The sequence below is a fragment of the Nycticebus coucang genome, chromosome 7 (genome assembly GCF_027406575.1).
Source record: "Nycticebus coucang isolate mNycCou1 chromosome 7, mNycCou1.pri, whole genome shotgun sequence".
Lineage (NCBI taxonomy): Eukaryota > Metazoa > Chordata > Mammalia > Primates > Lorisidae > Nycticebus > Nycticebus coucang.
The window spans coordinates 72,718,921-72,738,121 of NC_069786.1; the positions used below are offsets into that span (position 1 = coordinate 72,718,921).

The following is a 19,201-nucleotide window of genomic DNA, read 5'->3' on the forward strand; positions in this document are numbered from 1 at the left end:
ATTTTTTTTTTTTTTTTTGGCCAGCGCTGGGGTTGAACCCACCACCTCCGGCATATGGGGCTGGCGCCCTACCCCTTTGAGCCACAGGTGCCGCCCAACTTTTTTCATTTTTTGTAGAGGTGCAGTCTTGCCATGTTGCCCAGGCTGGTCTTGAACTCCTGTCAAATGATCTTCTTGTCTCAATCCCCCCCACTCCCCAAAGTGCTGGGATTACAGGTGTGAGTCACCACAACTGGCTAACTGGACTTTAATAACAATAATCAGATATGCATTTAGTTATGAAGTGCTCTGGCATTTGCTTTATTTCTAGGTATTATTTATATCTGTAAAATAGGAATATGTTTCTCTATAAAAACAATAAAAATTTAATACATATTTTGTTAGCACTATTAGAATAGTAATTCTAATTTTAAAGAGTGAATTAATGTAGGTCACTAAGATTATCTTAAAACAAGTTACTCCTTTGGTAGGAAAATGATATAGTAGTTTTACCATGAATTAATTTCTTAAAGGTTAATAATTTTAACTTAGAATTCTTATAATAAAAACAAAAATTTAAAACTTGATTACTTCTAATTTCGTATTTTGGCATATTATTTATTATAAAAGCTATTTTTAGTTTGGAGCAATTGAAAAGCCAAGATTTTAATAAATAACCTCAAGTCCTAGGAATTTTTCACATTCTAGAAACTTATCTCCTAGGAAGAGATAAGATATTGACATAACAGTATAGTAGAGCAGAAAATAATATATACAATAAGACAAGTAGATACTGTTATGGACAGTATAAAGGACAAATTAGATTTAATTAGTTACAAAAGCCTTCTTGATGAGGTAGCATTTAAACTTGGTTTTAAAAAAGTTATAGGGGCTCGGTGCCCATAGCACAGTGGTTACAGTGCCAACCACATACACCGAGGGTGGAGGGTCGAACCCGGCCTTGGCCAGCTAAACAACGACAATTGTAACAAAAAATAGCTGAGTTTTGTGGTGGGCACCTGTAGTCCCAGCTAGTTGGGAGGTTGAGGCAAGAGAATTGCTTAAGCCCAAGAGTTGGAGGCTGCTATGAGCTGTGATGCCATGGCATTCGACCAAGGGCGACATAGTGAGACTCTTGTCTCAAAAAAAAAAAAAAAAAGTTGTGGAATTTGAATATGTGACAGTGAAGAAGTATGTTAGACTGAGGGGAACAATTTGAGCAAAGTCATGAGGGTGAGAAAATATGAAGCATAGGGGGAAATTTGAAGCAGTCTGGTTGGATATAAAGGTCTAGTTAGTTAGATACACGTAGGTAGGTAGGCAAGGATCCCCATCTTCCTCACTAATTTATGTATGTTCTTCCCCAAGTTTTGTCATTAGTCAGAAAAAGGTGATTTCACCAGGAGAGAGGACTCTTCTCTGTTCATGAGTACATGAGTGGCTGCATTCCATGCTAAAACTTCCAAGAAATATTTAATTGGAGCAGTGTTCTCCAATGTAGGGTGGGATGTGTGCACCCTCTAGTATGCAAGATAATCCTTTGAGATACAGGAAGAAAATATCTAAATTACCTATGTATTTCTTAAATATGCACTAACCTTAAAACTGAAAATCTCTTTGTATATGTTGTTTGATAGTTATCATCAGGTATTGTAGTACCACTCCTAAGCCTCAGAGTCAAGGACCTCAACTGTCTGACAAGCCATCGCATCATTCTCCTTTCCACATTCTATGACTCTGACCCAGAATCACCATTTAAAAAAATTTCATGTTCTGGGCAGCGCGTGTGACTCAAAGGAGTAGGGCACCGGCCCCATATGCCGGAGGTGGTGGGTTCAAATCCAGCCCTGGCCAAAAACTGCAAAAAAAAAAAAAAAATTTATGTCCTTATCAATAAAATATTTAAACATGCAGGCCCATATAGATTTAGAAATCATACGATTGTTAATTGCTGAGCTAATATATACTAAAATAGAAAGTATAGAATTAAAAAATAAGTCCAGGGTGGCGCCTGTGGCTCAGCGGGTAGGGCGCTGGCCCCATATGCCGAGGGTGGCGGGTTCAAACCCAGCCCCGGCCAAACTGCAACAAAAAAATAGCCGGGCCTTGTGGCTGGTGCCTGTAGTCCCAGCTACTTGGGAGGCTGAGGCAAGAGAATCGCCTAAGCCCAAGGATTTGGAGGTTGCTGTGAGCTGTGTGACGCCACGGCACTCTACCGAGGGCGATCAGATGAGACTCTGTCTCTACAAAAAAAAAAAAAAGTCCAAATCCACTTATTTTTAGGCAGGTGTTTAATATTTTTAGAATTGTGTTGTTTGTTGTAGTAGTGAAGTCATCTGGGTAAAGTTTATTTTTCATGTTTTGCCATGCAGTGTGTTTCCTTATCCTCCCTGCTGCATTCTTGGCCTAAATGTACACACTGATAACAACAATATTGATAGTGGTAATAATGAAAACAGGTTTTTATTCAGCAAACGTTTACTGATTGCCTGTTCTGTGATACTTGCTAGAGATGGAGTGGTAAGCAAAATTTGGGCATGAAATTGATGTAAAAATGTTGACTGTGATCGCTGGTACAAAGGGACGTACATGCTATAAGAGCTTGTGAAGAGAGTTATTTGAACTATTTGAGGAGGTTGGTGAAGTATCCCTGGGACCAGCTATAAAATTTATAGGGTCCAGTACAAAATAAAAATGTGAGGCCCCTTGTTCAAAAATTAAGACTTTCAAGACTGAGACAGCAGAACATTAAACCAAGCATGGGGTCCTTCTAAGTGCCTGCCACATGTGCTTGCACATGTTTTAAAGGCCATGAAACTGCCTCTCCTTATGGAAGTGATGTTTGAGCAAAGATGTGACAATGCAATGGGAGGAGAAGATTGTTCCAGCCAGAGGAAATAGCACAAGTGATGTCAGAGCAAGGAGGATGGTACATTCAGAAGCTGGATGAAGGGCAGAGTGGCTAGAGTACAGAGAGAGAGAGGTGAGAAGGTAACTTGAAAGGGCAAGTGTGTGTGTGTGTGTGTATGCATGCAATAGAGAGGTGAGAAGGTAACTTGAAAGGGCAAGTGTGTGTGTGTATGTGTGTGAGAGTGTGTGTATGTATACATGCAATAGAGAAGTGAGAAGGTAACTTGAAAGGGCAAGTGTGTATGTGTGTATGTGTGTGTGTGAATGTATGCATGCAATAGAGGTGAGAAGGTAACTTGAAAGGACAAGTGTGTGTGAGTGTGTATGTATGCATGCCGTAGAGAGGTGAGAAGGTAACTTGAAAGGACAAGTGTGTGTGTGAGAGTGTGTGTATGTATGCAATAGAGAAGTGAGAAGGTAACTTGAAAGGGCAAGTGTGTGTGTGTGTGTGAGAGTGTGTGTATGTATGCAATAGAGAGGTGAGAAGGTAACTTGAAAGGGCAAGTGTGTGTGTGTGTGTGTGTGAGTTTGTGTATGTATCCATGCAATAGAGGTGAGAAGGTAACTTGAAAGGGCAAGTGTGTGTGTGTGTGTGTGTGTGTATGCATGCAATAGAGAGGTGAGAAGGTAACTTGAACGGGCAAGTGGATCCTTGTAGGCCATGTTGAGGATTCTGATCTTTATTCCAAGGGCTCTGATAGTTGTTGTGTCTTAAGCTTAACGTTTACTTACGATATGCTGATAATACCTTAACCTCTACTTCTTACCAACTTCTTCTTTAGAAACTTTCAATCTTACCTACTATATTTATTCTAAGGCTAGTCCTTTCTTTTTTTTTTTTTCTTTGCAGTTTTTGGCTGGGGCTGGGTTTGAATCCGCCACCTCCGGCATATGGAACCGGCGTTCTACCCCTTTGAGCCACAGGCACCGTCTGGCTAGTTCTTTCTTAAGGCTTATTTAAAATGGCAATTTACATTAGGGAGAATGCTTTTGATAACAGAAACTGAAAATAGGTAAAGTAGGTGAGTCATGAAATTTTGTTTACTATTGGAGTAGATTGTGTTCTAAAACATTTCAGGTGAGCTGAAGAAAAACTTGGAAGAAATAAAAATATTTTGTTATTGTTTTAAAAGGATTTTTCTTTTTAAACACTACAATTTTATAAAATGTGTATTGTCAGTTTCGTGCTTTAAATATTTATTGATTGATTGATTGATTGATTTATGACAAGAGTCTCTCTCTGTTGCCCTGGGTTGAGTGCCATGGTGTCTCCTTGTCTTTTACACATGGTCAGGGACAAGGGGTGTGTATTGACTTGCTTGACCTTGGGAAAGAGAAGAGTGGTGAAGAAGGTATCTTTTTGGACTTTGTCGTTCATGTGAGATAATCTCAATAAAAGGTTTTAATTAATAATACTCAAACCAAGAAATAGGCTTTGTATTATTTGTGTGGATAATAATATTTATGATTCATAGATTTACTTGTGAGGACAATTAATAGAGCTCATTTCCTAGGATGATAGCCTACACGGTTGATTTATAGATCTGTTGACATGCCACCTAGTTTAGGATTTTCACTTCTTTTGGCATTCTATTTTTTGGGGGGTGGTGGGGGGAAGATAGGATCGTGTTCTCTTAGTTGGGCTAGAGTACAGTGACATCATTTGACACCACAACCTCAAATTCCTGCGGTTAAGTGATTCTCCTGCTTCAGCCTCCCAAGTAGTATGAGTAGGTGAGACTACACATGCGTGCCCCCATATCTGGCTAATTTTTCTGTTTTTTTTTTTGTAGAGATAATGTCTTGTTTTTAGTTAGGCTAGTCTTGAATTCCTGGCCTCAAGTAGTCCTCCTGTCTTGGCTTTCCAGAGAGCTTATAGGTGTGAGCTATTGAGCCTGGCCAAATTTTTACTTTTAGCATTCTTATGAAATAACACTAGTGATTGTTTTTTTCCCATGCTATGTTTTAAATGTAATTATGTGAGCTTGGTTGCATTGGTGATGCACTTAAATTGGTGATATTTGTGTACTCTGAGCTGCTTGTGGGTAAGATAGACAGCTGGTCATTTCCTTGCATACTCTTACTGTTTTTTTTCTATAGACCCATGCATTTCCTAGCTGCTAAATAACATGGCTGTATAGATTTATATCCGTATACTTGCCTACTCTTTTTAAATCATAGGTTCTATTTTTGAAGAATACATTAGATGTCTTAATACAGTTACTTTCTGAGAATTGTTTTTAATAGTAATTTCTGAGTTGAAACATAGTTTATATCTTGTGTAAAGCAAAACATTTATCCATTTTGGCCCAGTTTCCAGAGTTAAGTTCTTAATAATGGAGATTTTGGCTACTTCTTTAGTCTTATTTCAGTCAAGTAATATGTTGCAACATTTCTATTACTTTCTTTCAATACGTCTGTTGGATTAGATTGGAAAATTCATGGGGGTGATGAATTAATTTTTAACTGAAATTGCTGAACACATAAATTGCTGTTCATGTAAGAATTCTGTTATATTACAGAGTAGTGAAGTAGCTTGTGATTTATCAGAATGGTTAGATTATATTCAGCATATACTTAATGCTAAGTGCATGTTATTCCATTATCTAAAGAATTATAATGCATATCTAATATGTATATGAAATATAGCTAGCCAAAAGTTAAAATTACTAAAATATATAACTGAACATTTTGTACTTTAATATTTAGTAAATTTTTGACTAGCCAGAATGTTTAGGGAATGAGATGGTAAGTTTAATCATACATCCCTTTTCTTTCTTTTTATACACAATTAATGAACACTAACTATATGCAAAACATGGTACGATCTAGAACACCCAGATTCATATGACATATCTATGCCATTAAGGCACTTAGTTTCAGTATTTATTGTTTGAAATTCTTGTGAATTTTGCTCCTATGCTTCATTGGTTTAATAAGATTAATATAATCCACATAATTGAATCATTGATGATTTAGGCTCTTATAACAAATGAACCTCATTGTATTGTTTCTAGTGTTGATATGAGCAGTGGTGTGCTGACCATACAATTTATCCTAATTTGCTTATGTTAGCTTGTTTTTGTTTCTCTGACTTTTATTTTAAAAACTATTATGCAGGTTAATTTTTTCTTATTGAAATTTTACTTCTTAAAAAGTTTACAGTAAAACATTTTATTTTATTTTTGTATGTGCATTGAAATTCAGTAGCCTTTACTAATACATGTAATATTGTAGGTAACAACATGCAAAACTATGTGTGGTTCTTTATTTACTTGATGATTTCTTGGTATTATCTCTAAGTATAATTTTGTGTAGCTAAAACTAGACCAAACCAAAAGGAACACTTGTAATTTATAATACTACAGTGTTTTTGTTTTTATTCTAAAGCAAAAGCAAATTAAGGAATTTATCTTCACCAGCCCAGGCACTGTTTTAGTGCATTTTAAATGCTCAGTCTTAAGAAAAAATATTTCACTTGTATAAATTTATTTTTAAAAATAGCCAGAATTATATATTAAAAATTATTTGTTGCCATGTCACAGAGATTATAGTAGTCTAAACACAATAACAAATATCAATTACTATCAAGTCTCTTACAGCTAATTTACTTTCTTGCTGATGGTAAGTATAGTTAACTATACTATGTATTAGAATTGGTGATTCTGACGTTTTGTGTCTTTTACAAAGAAGAATCCCACAAATGAGATCCTGTTATCTTGTATATTAGGTTAGTGGAGGCATTGCTTCTTAAGTGCAATTGATTTGAGAAAATTCAAGTCTAGTGCTTTCCCCAAGCACTGATAGGTTACTGATACTCTCTTTGTAGCTAGAGTTTTCTCTAGATGAGAGATTAAGGGTCAAGGTCAAGTTTCACTTCAGGCCTAAGATTAGCTTTACTGGCTTTATTTTACCTAATAGGTACTTAATGCTTCCTCATGCTACTTTGCTTTAATTATTTGTGTGTGTGTGTGTGTGTGTGTGTGTGTGTGGTGGGAGAGGGGGGGTCAAGGCAATGAAATGTTCTAGAATACAATAGTATTCCTCTGTATTTTTAAATACTACCAGTCTATAAGGAAGGTGGATAGCCTGATGCAAATATATTTGATTATTTCATATAATATGTTAGAAGTTTTACTTTTTTAAAAGTTTATGGTAAAATATAAATACTGTTTCACTATCTTTTTTTGTATGACTCAAACAGTAGTATCTTTTTATAAGTACAAATAATATTTGGACATGTCTGTGTTTGAAGGACGCTAAAGGGAATTGTAACATATAGACTACTTTTAAGTTCTCATTTTTGACTGGGCAAGATATCTATTTTCTCTCTATAAACAATATAAAAAATATAAAAAGACAAACTATTCCCAAACAATAAACCAAACATGTATTTTAAACAAGTTATCTTAACCTGTTTACACAGCTTACCATAGAATCTAAAATGGTGTGATTAGTTGCTATATTTAAGGTAACCTTAGCAATTGACTTTAAATGCTCTAGGCAAGTGTACTTCCTTATTAATTTGGTTGGTTATTGATATGTTTTACCTTGTGTGCCTAATTATCATGTCTTGTTTCTGAAGCTACAGAACCTTGGCCTGAAAATGCTACATTGTATCAGCAACTGAAAGGTAGGTTCTTGTTTACAATTAAAATGGCTTTGTATCAAAATACATTTATTGCCAAATAATCCCTCAAAAACATAATTTACTGCAAAGAGAACTTTAAACCTAAAGAAGGGATTCCCTTGTCTAATTTGTCTAGGAGGTTTTACCTAAACTTGCATCTGCCAGTGTAAACCCACACTATTCATGGCCTATAAGGTCCTTAGTTTATTATTGACTCATTATATTGGCTGCTGTAGGCTGTGTAAAATGATGTGGTTGCAGGAGCAGTTGGCAGAATTACTGCTCCAATAGCTGAGACAGCAGATTTTTGAAGTCCTCTGGTAAAGGGGGCTCTCAGTAAAAAGGAACTGTTAAAATGTATAGGCTAGGATGGTTCAGGCTCCCTTTAGCAGCTCTTCATATATCATCAGATCACATTATGGACCCCATTTGGGGCTCAGCAGCCTGCTACAGTTGTCAGAAGACTGCAAAGTAATGAAGACTAATAGGCAGCAGCCCTAGTCTTCTAAGCACGGAATTTTTATTGCAGAAAACTTGTCATCTTTCTTTTGTGTGACAGACCTAGACACACTGTGCAATATTAACTACAAGCTGGTTTTATATGATTGTGAATTCTTTCACTTTTAACTACAGAGGTTTGAGCACGTACTATTTTACTTAATTTTAATGAAAAGAAGAGGGATATTTCTTGAAAACTTGAAAAATGAATTTGATTTTAAATGAGTAATTTTAATTACATATGGCTCATAAAATGCAATAAATGATTAAGTAGTTTTTGAGGAAATATTCCTATCTTATTATTATTTACACACAATGACTAACCAAAATTCTGATTACCCAAAAGCATTGATACAGAATTTATACTTTAGTGATAGGCTATACCTTTCCTTTTTACAAAAAGAAATAATTTTTTAAATAACAATATTATATTTTACTTGCTGAACAGTTACACTTATGACTCCGACCTTTCCTTGTATTTCTATAGGGGAACAAATTTTGCTTTCTGACAATGCTGCTTCTCTTGCTGTGCAGGTAACTATGTAAATAATGTAATATTTTTTCCACCACTAGATGATTTGCATTGTTTTGAGTTGCAGTTTTTTCCCCCTCTAGAAAGTCTTATACTATGTGTTTAGATTTTTTTCCATGTGATTTACCATTATTAATATAACATTGCTTCTCTCTGAAGTGTAATTTTATGATGCAATATCATTCAGTTATTTATCAGTATATACTGTAAACATAATAATCATTTTTTAAAATGATAATTTTTTATGTGCTAGGTGCAGTCTATGTTTTAGCAGTTTTGTTTTTGGCTAGATATGGTGGTAGTGAATGTTTGGTGTGATATGTTCATTTGTGGACTCAAGTATTTTCTTATTTCTTTGTGATGATTTATATAACATTTTTATGCATCATTTTGCTCATTGTACTCATTCTAGCATCAATCCACTTAGTAATCTTGAAGCAGATAAGTTCTTCTCTAGCCACTCCTTAAATTATTTATTGATTACACAAGCACTTATTATCCCCCAAACCATTTGTGGAATGCAATAGCTCTTCAACTTGTATATCACAATGTGTAATCCAAACAAGATTAGTGTCCCCATAAACTCTAGGAAGAATAGGATACTTGGAGATAGTTTGCTTGGAAAAAGATACATTTATGTAGGATATGGAATTATAGTTATTCAAACATTCTACATATTTAGCTGTTGTTTACTTGGTTAGCTTATATAGTTTGAATTACAAAGGTTTAGTTGTGTATCGCCCAAAAAAGTAACTCAAAAGTGCAATATAAGATATGTAGCATTTATTGGAGGTGAGACTGTGAGCTTCTTGAGGACAGAATGAAAGGCTAGGAAAGGAACATAAATGTTTATTGAGATTTTGTTGTATTCTAGGCATAAGGCCAAGCACTTACTTTTAGGTCATCTTTTATACTTTTTATTCAACTTTATGTCCTCAGGGCTTAATAATAGTGTCTGATATTGTCATTCAGTATCACAGTATGATAGTATGTTATTCAGCATATCTTTGTTTTATTTAAGGCGAGGAAGGAAAAATAACATGGGAGTAAATGTGTTTGAACAATATTTATTAGTATGAGTATCTAAGTCCTTTAAGTTTCTTACTTTTAGATTTATTTAATATTTTTTACCAAGAATATACATTATTTATTTATCTTTACTTTGACTTTAGATACTATTATTATAACTAGTTCTTATACTAATAACATTGTATTAGTAACATTAGCATATAGAATGTAACTGGTAAATGTTCTTAAAAACTTGATAAGTAAAAATTTTTGGTCAATTAATAGGAAGGTTATATTGCTATTTGTTAAACCACTTTTAAATGTTTTTTTTTTTTTGTGAGGGAGGTAGAATTTAAATTTAGTTTTCAAATACTAATAACATTGTATTAGTAACATTAGCATATAGAATGTAACTGGAAAATGTTTGTTGTATGAATGGTTTATATGTGTGATGAAAGTAATCTTGCCTAATAACTGACAGCACAGGTAAATTATTTACTGTGTATAAAATAGTATTTTCCATCTTTATATCTTTGGAAAGACTATAAAGACAACTTCAAGGCATAGTGAATATTTTAGTTGAAGCACTTAACCCATTTTTAATTGCTATTTTGTTGATAACTCTTCAGGGTCTGTCAAGAGCTATAGAATAGAAAACATTCCATTGTACACACTAACATAAAAACATACCCAGGCTATTCTGCATATGACTAGATTTACTGATCTCGCTGCTAATACTATCTGGGCATACCCTAGGAAGATTCCCTAACACTAAATAATGGTACTTCAAGAAGTACTGAAGTAATTTTTACTGAATAGAAATGTATTTCGAGTAAGAATAGACCAGTGGTTCTCAACCGGGGAGGGACATTTTATAGTATTAGAAATTTTGCTTATCAAAACTGTTGGGATCCACTGGGTAGACACCACAGATACTGCTAAAAATCCTATAATGCACAGGTCAGTCCCTCCACTATAAAGTGTTATTCAGCCCCAAATATTCTATTTCTAGGTTGAGAAACTCTGAGATGGTTTAATCCAGTTTCCAGGACAAACTAAGGTATCAATATGTTACCATTAAAAAAAAACAAAAACATTTAGGGCCCAATGTGTGGCTCACACCTGTAATCCTATGACTCTAGGAGGTCAAGGTGGGAGAACCCGTGGAGCTCAGGAGTTCAAGACCAGCCTGAACAAAGCAAGATTCTACCTCTACTAAAAATAGAAAAATTAGCCAGGTGCGGTAGCACATGCCTATTGTAGGCCCAGCTATTCAAGAGGCTGAGGCAGGAGGATCATCCGCTTAAGCCCAGGAGTTTGAGGTTGCTGTGAGCTAGGCTGCGGCCATGGTATTCTACCCAGACTATAGAGTGAGACCCTGTCTCAACCTCACCCCCCCAAAAAAAAACAACAACAACAACAAAAAAAAATTTTTTTAAATAATCTGGGGAAGGGAAAAAAAAGAAATCTTATTGTATACTCTATCAATTCTATTATTATGATTTCTATTAACTTGCTTTCTTACTCTAAAGTCATAGTTGCAATTAAAAATAAAAAGGAGCTTTTAACATGTAGAACTTTACTTAACCATTTCAATTTTTTCATCCTACATATGTCACTTAGATGATAAATTAACCAGCATATATTAAAAATTCTTGGTTTTCTTCAATATTCTTTGGCTTGACAGCTGATAGTAGCCATGACTATAAATGTGACTTTTCCAGATATCTGATGTAAACTTTATGGAGTAATTTTCTCTTATATAGTGGACCGGCATCCATTTAGAAGAATCAGTTAAAGGTCTCACGTTTGATGTATAAAATTGATCAAAACAATATGACAGGCATCTATAAACTGGATATTTTCTTCAAGATGCCAGATATTAAGCATCAGATATGTTAATCGTCTCCCAGTTAAGCCATCAGGAAATTTAAATTTTACTCAGCACATAGACTTGGTATTTATTATAATCCTGAAACTTAAGTGGTTAGAGCTTTTCTGAGTAAAGGAACCTTTATAATTTCAGTTTAAAAGAAAATCAGTTTTTTTCTTATGCCTGTTATTTCCTCTTACATTTGCTTTCCTTCTCTCATCCATAGAGTATTACTATTACTTGAAGTGTTTGCTTGGTCATAAAATGATCCTGTGTGTGAAGTATAGTGAAGTATTAGTGTAGCTTGTTTCTCTGGTCCCATGAACTCTGTGTGTGTATGTTCAATATTATAGATGCACACATGTGCACACACACATACTCACACACACAGAATGAGAATGAGAATCTTCCATGCTATACTTCTACTTTGACAGACTTAAGCTTATATTGATTGGAAAAAGTAACAGAAAATTATTCTGTAGAAAATCACTCTGCTCCTGCCCCTAAACCGACTGTCTAATATATACCCAATGTTGGCCGTGTATGTAATTTAAAATTTTCTAGTAGTTTCATTTAAAAAAAAGTAAAAAAAAAAACAAAACTAATTTTAGTTTAACCCAGTATATCCAAAATTAATTTTATTTAACTCAGTATATCCATATATTATCATTTAATGTTAAATCATATAAAAGTTATGTGAATTTTTAAAATTTGTTCTTGTTTGTTTTTGAGACAATGTTTCAGTATGTTCTCTGGTCTAGAGTGCAGTGGCATCATCAAGGCTCACTGCAACCTCAAACGCTTGTGCTGAAGCGCTCCTCCTGCCTCCCCAGTAGCTGGGATTACAAGGATTACAACCTGGTTTTTTAATTCTTTTGTAGACATGGGGTCTAAGGCTGGCCTTGAACTCCTGACCTCAAGCCTTTAGGTATCCTCTTGCTTCAGCCTCTCAAAGTGCTTTGATCATAGGTGTGAGCCATCACATCCAGCTTAATGTGATATTTTATATTTTTTTCATATTAAAGTCAGAAACAGATGTGTATTTTACACTTAACAGTTCATTTCAATTTATACTAGCCACATTTTATATGCTCAGTAGTCACATGTAGATGGTGGCTATTGTATTAGTGTAAGTTTAGAAATACAATATTAAAAAAATATTTAAGAACTCTCCCAAGTTTTCTGCAAAAAAAATTTTTTAATTAATTATTTTTATTTTATTTATTTTTTATTGTTAAATCATAGCTGTATACATTAGTGCAATCAAGGGGTACAATGTGCTGGTTTCATATACAATCTGAAATATTCTCATCAAACTGTTCAACGTAGCCTTCATGGCATTTTCTTAGTTATTGTATGGAGACATTTGTATTCTGCCTTTAGTAAGTTTTGCCTGTACCCATTCTAAGATGCACCGTAGGTGTGGCCCCACCCATTAACCTTCCTCCTCTCTAAGCTCCCCACCCTTTCCCCTTCCTTGGCCCTTTCCTCATAGTCTTGTGCTATAGTTGGGTTATAGCCTTCATGTGAAAGCTATAATTTAGCTTCATAGTAGGGCTGAATACATTGGATACTTTTTCTTCCATTCCTGAGATACTTTGCTAAGAAGAATATGTTCCAGCTCCATCCATGTAAACATGAAAGAGGTAAAGTCTCCATCTTTCTTTAAGGCTGCATAATATTCCATGGTATACATGTACCACAATTTGCTAGTCCATTCGTGGGTTGATGGGCACTTCGGCTTCTTCCATGACTTAGCAATTATGAATTGGGCTGCAATAAACATTCTGGTACAGATTTCTTTGTTATATTGTGATTTTTGGTCTTCTGGGCATAAATCTAGTAAAGGAATTATAGGATCGAATGGCAGGTCTATTTTTAGGTCTCTAAGTATTCTCCAAACATCCTTCCAGAAGGAACGTATTAGTGTGCATTCCCACCAGCAGTGTAGAAGTGTGCCCTTTTCTCTGCATCCACGCCAACATCTCTGGTTTGGGGATTTTGTTATGTGGGCTGTTCTTACTGGGGTTAGGTGATATCTCAAAGTAGTTGTGATTTGCATTTCTCTGATGATTAAGGATGATGAGCTTTTTTTCATGTGTTTGTTGATCGTGCTTCTGTCTTCTTCAGAGAAGTTTCTCTTCAAGTCCCTTGCCCACCCTGAGATGAGATCACGTGTTCTTTTCTTGCTAATACGTTTGAGTTCTCTGTGGATTCTGGTTATTAGACCTTTATCGGAGGTATAACCTGCAAATATTTTCTCCCATTCTGAGGCCTGTCTGCTTGCTTTACTTACTATGTTCTTGGCTGTGCAGAAGCTTTTTAATGTGATCAGGTCCCAGTAGTGTATTTTTGATACTGTTTCAATTGCCTGGGGAGTCCTCCTCATAAAATATTCACCCAGGCCGATTCCTTCACGAGTTTTTCCTGAACTTTCTTCAAGTATTTTTATAGTTTCATGTCTTAAGTTTAAATCTTTTATCCAGTGAGAGTCTATCTTAGTTAATGGTGAAAGGTGTGGGTCGAGTTTCAATCTTCTACAGGTTGCCAGCCAGTTCACCCAGCACCATTTGTTAAATAGGGAATCTTTTCCCCACTGAATGTTTTTAATTGGCTTGTCAAAGATCAAATAACAGTAAGTAGCTGGATTCATCTCTTGGTTCTCTATTCTGTTCCAGACATCTACTTCTCTGTTTTTGTGCCAATACCATGCTGTTTTGATCACTATCGATTTATAGTACAGTCTCAGGTCTGGTAGTGTGATTCCTCCTGCTGTGTTTTTATTTCTGAGTAATGGTTTGGCTATTCGAGGTTTTTTCTGATTCCATATAAAACGAAGTATTATTTTATCAAGATCTTTAAAATATGACAATGGAGCTTTAATAGGAATTGCATTAAAATTAGATATTGCTTTGGGTAGTATAGACATTTTAACAATGTTGATTCTTCCCAGCCATGAGCATGGTATGTTTTTCCATTTGTTAACATCTGCAGCTATTTCTTTTCTTAAAGTTTCATAGTTCTCTTTGTAGAGATCTTTCACGTCCTTTGTTAGGTATACTCCCAAATATTTCATCTTCTTTGGCACTACCGTGAAAGGAATAGAGTCCTTGATGGTTTTTTCCACTTGGTTGTTGTTGGTACATATAGAGGCTACAGATTTATGGGTGTTGATTTTGTAGCCTGAGACATTGCTGTATTCCTTGATCACTTCTAGAAGTTTTGTAGTAGAGTCCCTAGTGTTTTCCAGATATACGATCATATCATCTGCGAAGAGTGAAAGTTTGATCTCTTCTGACCCTATGTGGATACCCTTGATCGCCTTTTCTTCTCTAATTGCAATGGCTAAAACTTCCATTACAAAGTTAAAGAGCAATGGAGACAATGGGCAACCTTGCCTGGTTCCTGATCTAAGTGGAAATGATTTCAATTTAACTCCATTCAATACGATATTGGCTGTGGGTTTGCGATAGATGGCCTCTATTAGTTTAAGAAATGTCCCTTCTATTCCAGTTATTTTAATTGTTCTGATCATGAAGGGATGCTGGATATTATCAAAAGCTTTTTCTGCATCAATTGAAAGGATCATATGGTCCTTATTTTTTAGTTTATGTGCTGAATTACATTTATAGATTTATGTATATTGAACCAGCCTTGAGATCCTGGGATAAATCCCTCTTGGTCATGGTGTATAATTTTTTTGATGTGTTGTTGGATTCTGTTTGTTAGGATCTTATTGAGTTTTTTAGCATCAATATTCATTAGTGATATTGGTCTATAATTTTCTTTTCTTGTTGGGTCTTTCCCTGGTTTGGGGATCAAGGTGATGTGTAGAATGTGTTGGGTAATATTCCTTCTTTTTCTATATTTTGGAAAAGGTTTAGTAGTATAGGTACTAGTTCTTCTTTAAAGGTTTGGTAGAATTCTGACGTAAAGCCATCTGGTCCTGGGCTTTTCTTTTTAGGGAGATTTTGTATAGTTGATGCTATTTCAGAACTTGATATAGGCCTGTTCAACATTTCCACTTCATTCTGGCTACGTCTTGGTAGGTGGTGTACTTCCAGGTATTGGTCGATTTCTTTTAGATTTCCATATTTCTGAGTGAAGAGTTTCTTGTAGTATTTGTTAAGGATTTTTTGAATTTTGGAGGGGTCTGTTATTTCATCGTTACCATTTCTGATTGATGAAATTAGAGATTTTACTCTTTTTTTCCTGGTTTGATTGGCCAAAGCTTTATCTATTTTATTGATCTTTTCAAAAAACCAACTTTTGGATTTATTGATCTGTTGTATAATTCTTTTGTTTTCAATTTCATTTAATTCTGCTCTGATTTTGGTTATTTCTTTTCTTCTGCTGGGTTTGGGGTTGGAATGTTCTTCCTTCTTTAGTTGCTTGAGACGTCTCATTAAGTTATTAACTTCCTCTCTTTCCGTTTTCTTGAGGAAGGCTTGCAGTGCTATAAATTTCCCTCTTAGGACTGCCTTTGCAGTATCCCGGACGTTCTGGTAATTTGTGTCTTGATTGTTGTTTTGTTCCAAAAATTTGGTGATTTCCTTCTTAGTCTTGTATGTAACCCATCTGTCCTTCAGCATAAGGTTGTTTAGCTTCCATGTTTTTGTATGGGTATGCAGATTCCTGTTGTTATTGAGTTCAACTTTTATTCCATGATGGTCTGAGAAGGTGCAAGGAATAATTTCTATTTTTTAAAATTTGCTGAGGTTAGATTTGTGGCCTAGGATTTGGTCGATTTTGGAGTATGTTCCATGGGCTGATGAGAAGACTGTGTATTCAGTTATGTTTGGATGAAATGTTCTGTAGCTGTCTGCTAAGTCCTGATGTTGAATGTTTAAGTTTAAATCTAAAATTTCTTTGCTTAGCTTCTTTTTGGAGGCTCTATCCACCACTGCTAAAGGGGTAGTAAAATCTCCAACTACTATGGAACTGGAGGAAATCAAGTAGCTCATGTCTGTTAGAGTTTCTCTTATAAAATCGAGGTGCATTCTGGTTGGGTGCATAAATATTAATAATTGAAATCTCATTATTACTTTAAACAAATATGAAGTGTCCGTCCTTATCCTTCCTTATTTTGGTTGGTTTAAAGCCTGTTGCATGTGCGAATAGGATTTCAGCACCTGCTTTTTTCTGCTTTCCATTTGCCTGGAGTATAGATGACCATCCCTTCACCTTAAGTCTATATTTGTCTTTTAATGTAAGATGTGATACTTGTATGCAGCAGATATCTGGCTTGAGTTTTTGTATCCTGTCAGCCAACCTGTGCCTCTTTAGAGGACAATTTAAACCATTCACATTAATTGAGAATATTGATAAACCTTTCGAGGGTCTAGTGGACATTTTTAATCCTTTTGTGACTGTGGTAGTTCGAATTTGATCAAAATTTTCTGGGTGGGTTTACTTTTGTGGTGGAGGATTACGCTGGTCTTTATGGAGGATAGGTCTGAGAATATCCTGGAGAGCTGGTTTAGTTATGGCAAATTTCTTCAACATGTGAATCTCATTGAAGTATTTAATTTCTCCATTATAAATGAAATCCAGTTTAGCTGGGTACAGGATCCTGGGTTGAATCTTATTTTGTTTTAGGAGATTAAAAGTCGATGACCATCCTCTTCTAGCTTGCAAGGTTTCAGCAGAGAGATCTGCAGTTATTCTAATATTCTTGCCCTTGTAGTTGATGGTTTTCTTTTGTCTGGCTGCTTTCAGAATTTTCTCCTTCATATTAACTTTAGTGAAATTGGTTATGATGTGTCTGGGGGAGTCTTATATGGGTTGAGTCGTGCTGGAGTTCTGAAACTGTCTGCTATCTGAATTTTAGAATCTCTTGGCATGTTTAGAAAGTTCTCCTTCATAATCTCATGGAGAAGAGACTCTGCCCTGTGAAGCCACTTCTTTGCTTTCAGGGATCCCTATGAGATGAATACTGATTTTTTTTTTCAAATTATCCCAGAGCTCTCTGAGAGAGTGATCTGTTTTTGCCCTCCCTTTCTCTTCCTCTTTGAGTGTTTGAGAGTGTTCGAAAGCTTTGTCTTCAATGTCAGAAATCCTTTCTTTTGCTTGCTCCATTCTGTTACTGAGTGATTCTGCTGTGTTTCTCAGATCTTTGAGGGCTGCAACTTCTTGTCTCAATGTGTAAAAATCTTTGGTCATTTGGTCTTTGAATTTGTTGAATTCTTGAGACATCTTTTGGGTTACTGCTTGGAATTCTAATTCGATCTTATTTGCTATCCAGATTCTGAATTCGATTTGTGACATCTCAGCTATTTGTTTGTGGAAGGGATCTTGTGCTGTCTCTGTCCCATTGATTTTTGGGGGAGTTGATCTACTCTGATTATTCATATTGCCAGAGTTTTTGTCTTAATTTCATCTCTTTATTGTTTTTCACTGTTGCCTCTGGCTGTCCTCAGAGTTGGGGAGGTGTCTCTTCAAGGTTAGACCCCAGTGGGATCACTCTATTGTTGCTGGATCTTAGTAGAGAGTGACCCTGTGTAGTTCTTCTGTGGCCGACCCAGCCGAGCGTGACACACCCGGATCGAGCAACAGGGCAGGAGGTGGCGCACACGGTTCTGGGAATGCCTGGCACCTAATGACTTTGGCACAGAGAGCCCAAGGCTACAGCAGTTTCTCGCCAGGAGATGGGCTCTGCGCAGAGGCAGGGATGGCTCCAGAGGGCACACGGCTACCAGAGTCCCTGCCAGATGAGCAGGCCGGTGTGGAGGCGGGGAGGGTACAGGAGGGAGGATGCAGAATTGTGCAGTTCCCGCTTTTCCTGGTCAGGGCATGTGGAGGCTTGGTGGGCTCGGGTCGTGGGTCAGGGGTCGCAGCGCAGCTGTTATGGAGGTCTGGGCAGCGCCAATCCCAGGAATTTGAGGTTACTATGAGCTGTGACACCACGGCACTCCGCAAAAATATATTTTATTTTGTTTTAAGAAATTCATGTCTACTGATTCAGTATATGCTATCTTTCATAGCAGATTCCACAAATGAAATGGGCAATAGGTCTCTGTTTGTAGTACAGTATACCATAAATAGAACTTTTTGTTCCAAGTTTGCTCATCTGTAAAAGATAAGCTATCCTATTGGGTTGTTGTGAGGATTGAATATGTTTAACATTTATAAAGCACTTAGAAAAGTTCCTGGTATGTTGTGAATATGCAATACATGTTGGTTTTTATTTCTGTCTTTCATGATTCTTTGACAGAAATACACGTTATCAATGTCAGCAAGAGGAATGGAAACTTACAGGCGTCATAATGCCTAAAAGAAAATGAAGTAATTGAAAATAAATGTTATGTTTAAGAATTTTTTGTAAAAAAAAAAAAAAGAATTTTTTGTACGTATTTGTGTGAACATTAATTTTTTTAATCTAAGAAAGTTAATATTCAATGCTTTGATTCAAACAATGTTATTTTAATAATACTGAGTAAGATTTGTTTTAAAATTAATCTTTATTGAATGCTTTTATTGTGTAAGACAGGACAGAGAGCTTTTATATGGAGTGTTGTGTTCAATTGTCACCACAACCCTATTGCAGGGGGCTGTTGTTACTGTCATTTTAAAGATGTGGAAACTGAAACTCAAAGGCTCTGCCCAAGGCCATAGAGCCCACAAATTGTGGAAGATAAAACAATAGCATTCTCTGAGTGCCACATGTGCTTGTCACTGTGCTGAGTGCTTAATTGTTAACTCATTTAATCCTTATTACAACAGTATGGGGCAGATACTATATGAGGTTGGCATCAGAGATAATCCTTTCACA

At 35.8% G+C, this 19,201-nt stretch overlaps 1 protein-coding gene across 1 annotated transcript in view; it reads left to right on the plus strand.

Annotated features, from left to right (window-relative positions):
* The window catches only part of MTX2 (metaxin 2), a 77,894-nt gene that overhangs the window by 20,682 nt on the left and 38,011 nt on the right, over positions 1–19,201 (plus strand). Inside the window, exons 2-3 of the mRNA XM_053597541.1 lie at positions 7,475–7,522; positions 8,505–8,551. Coding sequence (XP_053453516.1) covers positions 7,475–7,522; positions 8,505–8,551 — 95 coding nt within the window. The remainder of the gene's footprint in view (positions 1–7,474; positions 7,523–8,504; positions 8,552–19,201) is intronic.